Source organism: Galeopterus variegatus, unplaced genomic scaffold (assembly GCF_000696425.1).
Source record: "Galeopterus variegatus unplaced genomic scaffold, G_variegatus-3.0.2 Scaffold92, whole genome shotgun sequence".
NCBI lineage: Eukaryota > Metazoa > Chordata > Mammalia > Dermoptera > Cynocephalidae > Galeopterus > Galeopterus variegatus.
Genome location: NW_007726203.1, coordinates 1035263 through 1041262, shown reverse-complemented (window position 1 = coordinate 1041262; position 6000 = coordinate 1035263). Strand labels below are relative to the sequence as shown.

Below are 6000 nucleotides of genomic sequence, written 5' to 3'. Positions count from 1 at the left end.
CAGAACAAGAAAAGTGCCACGTGACACATTTAGAAAAGGTGCTGCAGGTGTCCAGAGGTGGAGGAGGAGTGGCTTCAACAAGAGCAGAAGGTCTCAACCCAGGCTGCATGTTAGGATCACCTGGGGGGACGTTTCTGTGCCCAGACCAGAGCCCAGAATCTCCACGGGTGGGCCTCAGGCATCAGTTTCTGTTTCAGACCCTGTAACAGTGTGCAGCCAAGACAAAGAACCCCTGAACCAGACTTATCAGAGGCTGCTTCACAGAGGGCATGGCACTAGAAGTGGGCTGGAAAATGATAGGTAGGGTTTCAGCTGGTAGAGATGGGTATGTTGGGTGATATTGTAAGCAGACAAAAGCACTGAAGGCCCACATTGTGTGCGAAAGAGTAAGGCATGACAGTTCCTGTCCCAGGAGTTTTGCAGTGCCCATTCCCCTGATGGGCTCAGAGGTGTTTGTGGCATTTGGAGAAGTTTGGAGTCAACAGGAAGACAGGTGCCTTTGCAGGAGCCGTAATGAGCTCCTTGCTACCTTGCTTGTTACGGAAGATCCCTGGTTACCTCTCTCTAGGGGTTCTTGATTGCCTCCTTACCTCATTTTCTACACCTAGAGAGGCCGGCCGCACAGCTAGCCAGATACAAGAGTTAGAAAAGCACAGAGGCACATTGCATGGAACTCTCTCCCAGTGGCCCCCTTTGCACCACATCTTCGGCTTGGAAATATACCCTACCAACCCCTGCTAGGAGCTTCAGTATAACCCCAGAGCCACGTGATCCTAGGGAGACAGCCACCCCAGCCCTGGACAGAGCCGATGGTGGTAGGTGTAAGCACCAGTGAGGTAGGTCTCCACCTGACAACTACAGCTTCAAACTCAGCCTGCTGGGGCTCTTGGACAGTGGCCACGGCTTGTGGATTTGTTCCCACCTCATCCACACAGGGCCACTGTGTAAACAAGTCATCCTCAAACTTTTCTCTTGTGTGCTGCTGCGTGTAAAAGAATTTGAGCATGCATCCCCACATATGTAATTTAATTATAAATTATAGCTGTATACCAGTCTTGTTACGTTATGGACCTAGGCATGTACAGAAATTAGATCTTTTAAAACAGAGAGGTGAAATAAACACTATTAAATTTTTTCAGTGTATTAATGGTACCAAAACTATATTATAAATTTTTTTTTTTAAATGAAAGTCGTGGTCAAGTCCACATCCCATTTATAAACTCTTGGTGTAACCCAAATCCCAGCATTTGAAGGTCTGGTTCTAAGATCTGTTTACTTCAGATCCCACTTCCTGTGGCATTTACGGGTAACACAACACACCCCTTGAAGGCTCATAGACTGTGCTTATGACTCAGGGCACTTGTTTTTCAATTCCATTTACCAGTCATGCGAGGGCCTTTGGTGAATTTGGTCTGTGTTCAGGAGCTATCAGGGAAGGTAGAAATTCTGGGCAGAAGGTTTTTTGGTATGCAGATATAAGTGTTTATGTAGATGGTACTCTTGTAGCAGCCTAGGCAATGAGCTCACATACTTGTGGAAACGTCTCGAAGCATCCATATTCACAAATGCTCTGTTCTTGGCACAGATTATTTTGAAAAGCTGTAATTCTCACATATTGTCACTTTTTTCCTTGAAGGAACAGATTCAAGTGTGTGTGTTTAAGAGAAAAAAGATAGTTGACACACTGCTGTAGTCTTTTGGCACTAGAAAAAAAAAAGTCTCCAGATTTGGAACTTTCATGAAAGAAAACCTGTATCTCCTTCTGAAATTCTCAGGCTCTTCGTAATACGAAGTCAAACATGACCAGTGAACCTTCATGTCACACAAAAGATATTTGTGGTCACTTCTCATATCACTTCAAAGTATTGTATAGCTTTAGCTATTTAAGGGTCTTGTTGTTTTTTTAAGTTGACCACAGCCATGATATCCTAAAACATGTAAACTCCAACATGTCTGAGATGCCCACGTCATGTTTGCATGTCACCAGGCTCCTCTTCCTCAGCTGGATATTGTGGCCACTGACACACAAGCCAAAGAGAGTGCCCGGGTACATCCGTGTATTAAATATCAGTAAAGCCAATCTTTCTCTCATTTTTAAAGGAAAATACTCATAAGTAGATTTCCTCACCCTTTTTTCATGGCCGAATATTTTCTTGCTCACCCTTCTTGGTGACCACTGTCAGGATTCAAGGGCAGCGACCATGCTCTATGAATATGCCTGCTATTTCTGACCTTTTTTTTTTCCCCAATATTTACTGGTGTTTGGGCATTTCATCAGCAGGATCCATTGAATTAGACATTTTCAAATATTTCCTGTATTCACCAAAGAAAAATCATGTACTGGGTAAATGGTACTGCCCATTTGGAGGTACCCTAGTCCCCCTTCTTGGCCTTTCTGGCTCACTCCTTACTGCTGCCTCTCCTGTGTCCCTGTGTCCATGTTCCGGCCGTCAGAGCAACTTGCTGCCCTCCCCCACACGCACTCTTTCACTTCTCCATGATCCCGTAATGCCCCTCCCACCCCCACTGATGAGTAACTTGAGGGTGGTCTCCCGGGTCACTCCTCCCTGCAGCCTTCCAGGGCCATCTCTCTGCCTTACTTGCCTACACACACGCACACACACAATTAATTCCTGTCTTTTCCAGAATCTCGTGATATTTAGCTTCAGTTACAGCTGTTACAATACATACAGGCATTCAAAGACTGAACTCCCTGGGTTAAGAACATTATCATTTCCATTTCAAAATCTTTAGTACCCATCACACAGTAATCACTTGACAAATGCTTGTTGAATGAATAAACGTTTTTTTATCTTGGGTACCCTAAAAGGCCACAGATTCTTCCAGCAAATATCAATTAAGTACCTATCATACTTTCTTCAGCATGCATACACGCAGACCCTTGACACCAGCCAACCATTGGAGACTCCCCTTGTCAGCGTTGAAATGCTTTCCTTGCTGAAGTATGTCCTCACCCCGGAGGAACAGTGCTAAGTGTGGCCAGTGCTGCCAACAAGGGCATCTCTGTGTTGTACACCTGAGGTAAACTAAGCAGAGCTGTGGTCATTGACTTTTTGTGCAATGTCCAGAGTCTGCCTGTGACTTTACTGAGACCCTCTTTTTCCCATGAGTGTCTTACTCTAGGCCTGTGCAGACAGGCTTCCAGGGAGGGAGATGCACCCAAGTTCAGAATATAACAAGAACACATGACATGACTGGTCTCGTGCCTTGCACTAGGGCCCTGTTCACTTCTCTCACTGGTCCTGAGCCTGCTCACCGCTGGTGACCTCTAGAAGTTTTAACACCATTCTGCTGCATACATGCAGAAATAAAAACTTCTTTTGAGTGGGCATATAGATATTGGATGGCAAATTTCTTGACGCAAAAAAAAAAAAAACCCACCCAAAAATACAGTGGCTGTGTTTGGTACTGCTCCAGTTCACTGCTGAGCAGTGGTCACCAGAAGAACCACGGGTGCTCATTCATTGGCACCACCAGTAACTCTTAGGCTAACAACAGTTACTGGAAAGACCATTTTTAGAGGAATCCTTTGTGCCATCAAGAGAGTTCTCAGAAATTAGCAGCCTGCAGTGTGTGCTCACTCTGCACTGATTCAATTGTTCACCTAAAAAACAAACACTGAAAATACTCAACGAATTGTGTAATGTTTAATATTTTAACAGTAAGCAAACAGACTTTTTAGTAGTGGGGAAAAACATTTGCCTTTCCCTTCCTGGTTGTGTCCCAGGGAGGAGTGAAGTAAGCCCTCTTCAAGGGGAAGTTCTTGGACATGCTCTTGTCAGGCATTGGTGACACCTTTGCAAGTGGCCGGTGTCCTGCATGTACACCTTAGAGTAGCTGAAGGGGTCCAGCCGCCTGGGGACTCTCTGTGCCCCGTAGTATTGAGTGTTTCAAGGAACTTTAACTTCCTTCCCTCGTGTACATTTGCTTGTGTAACCAGGAAGCTTCCCAGATTTTGTAATTCTGGGATCTCCTCCTTTAGATTCCTTTTGCTCAAACAGAACCGATGCAAGTGTAGCATTCACTGAAACTTTAGATACAGCCTCACATGCACAAAGCAACAAGCTGGGCACTGGGAGGGTGCAGAGATAAATAAATGAAGGTGGCGGGGCTTAAAAAGGATATTTTTTTCCTTCTGATTTCTAATGTTATGTTCTAGGAGCAATATATAAAAAATTTATAAAGGTGTTCACTGTTTAAAGGATATACAAGGATGTGGTACTGTAGTGGTTAAGAGCACAGACTTAGGAGTTAAAGGAGGTTGAGGTTCAAATCTTGGCAACTTTCTTGCTGTGTGATTTTGGGCCAGGTACTTCTTGGGTTCTTCGTCTATAAAAGCCAGAGCTGGGTTAGCAGGCTATAGAAGTATACTACTTATAAGTATAACAGTATAGAATATAAAAGCTTCTTGTATTTTAATCTATCAAAAGAAAATAAAGAGCCACCTGTGAGGTACCTGTTTTCTAAATCCGTATTTCTTTGTTATCAGATCTGCTGTGTTTTAAGTAACAGACTTGCAATCTATTTTGCTTTTTATCTTCTAACTTGGTAAAAGGTGTTTTATGATTATTTCCCAAATTATGCTCAAGCACCCTCCACCTGCCCAAAGGTGCCCAAAAGTCATGCCCGTGAGCCCCACGTCTCCCCTGATGTCCCACAAGGCCTCAACGCTCCTGAGCCCCAGGGTCGCCCTGCTCCACTTGAGAGGCTTGCAGGCCCCACCCCGGAGCCCTCTGCACAGGGCCTCCTCCAACCAGCCAGTTCTCCCGTAGCTTCGGAGGAAGAGCTGCTGCCCCGAGCCTCTCCCAGGATTCAGGTCAGTTCTCTGGTGCTGCTTCTCGAGCATGTGTAGGAAGGTGGACGGTTTGTCTTTATGCCTATCCCTCCCCACCCTGGGCCTGGAGAGGATGGGATTAAGCATGGGGATGTTTCCTTTCTTGGCCAGACTTTTCCAGAAAAGGAAGTCGTCTATTTCTCTGACCAGAAGACTTCTCTGAACTCTGACCTTTTCATATCCTTCTCTTGGTAGAGAGAAAAAGTTCACCTTCGCTAAACCAGCTGCCCAGGGACAACTAGCCCCGACCGGAGGTGCTGCCCTCCTCTTTTGTGCCTAAACTGCTTCCAGAAACCTTTTGGAAACCACAGGCCTTAGTGCGTATCATTAAATTACTGCTCAGTTATTAATTGTCTGCAACTGATTTTATAACAGTTTTTCCACCTTATTTATTTTAAAAGAATTGGGATAGTTCATTAAGTTGCCACTTAGTAGCACTTCATACTATTTAGCTTTAATTTCTTCACATTTTTGGCATGTGTTTACAAGTCATATTTTTAAATAATTTGTAACTAACTTCTTGCAGTTGTGTTTTTTACAAATATGTATTGACTACCCTTTAAAGCATACATTTTGAGTATTTTCAGATATCAATAGCCACATCTTTTTTTAAAAAGCAAGAGTTTTAATTTTTAAAAAAGAGGCTTAATGGAAATGATTTTCAACCAACTGAAGCCAAAAGTGAAACGGGTCATTTTACAAAACAAATAACCCCCTCACTCCATGCACTGGAATCTCAAGCCAGGTCATTTTGGTAGTAGTGTTAGCTTCCATTAATGAATGAATGATTCACTAGTTCTTTGTATTCTGTGCTGTCTTATGGATCCATCCTGACTGATGGATGATGTTTGGTTCGTATTAGCCATGAAAGTGAGGCTAATTAACTGAACTTGAAACTCTTCCACTGTGAGTTACAAATACTTTCTCTACTTGAAGGAAGCTTAGCTGGAAAGTCCCCTCTCTGCTCTTCCCACAGTTCTCAGTGAGTGGACAAGGTTCAGGGGCTTTCTGGGGCTCCCCCTCCTCCATTGCCTTCCCTGCCCTCTCTAGGTCGGGCAGCTGCTTCTGCACACCTCAGCTCCATGCCCTCGGTGTTCAGAAGGTGGTCCTCCTGTATCCTGGGTGTCGTGGGGTCTGCCCATGAG

General features: G+C 44.4%; 1 protein-coding gene across 6 annotated transcripts in view; it reads left to right on the top strand.

Annotated features, from left to right (window-relative positions):
- Positions 1-1194: 1194 nt before the first annotated feature.
- The window catches only part of ABCA3 (ATP-binding cassette, sub-family A (ABC1), member 3), a 46341-nt gene continuing 41535 nt past the window's right edge, over positions 1195-6000 (top strand). For 5 of the 6 annotated variants that reach the window (XM_008581907.1, XM_008581900.1, XM_008581914.1 and 2 more), the window contains exons 1-2: positions 1196-4837; positions 5051-5172. In XM_008581907.1, coding sequence (XP_008580129.1) covers position 5172 — 1 coding nt within the window. In that variant the 5' untranslated portion in view covers positions 1196-4837; positions 5051-5171. Of the gene's footprint in view, positions 4838-5050; positions 5173-6000 lie in introns of all 6 variants that reach the window. The other variant, XM_008581928.1, reaches the window with a different exon arrangement.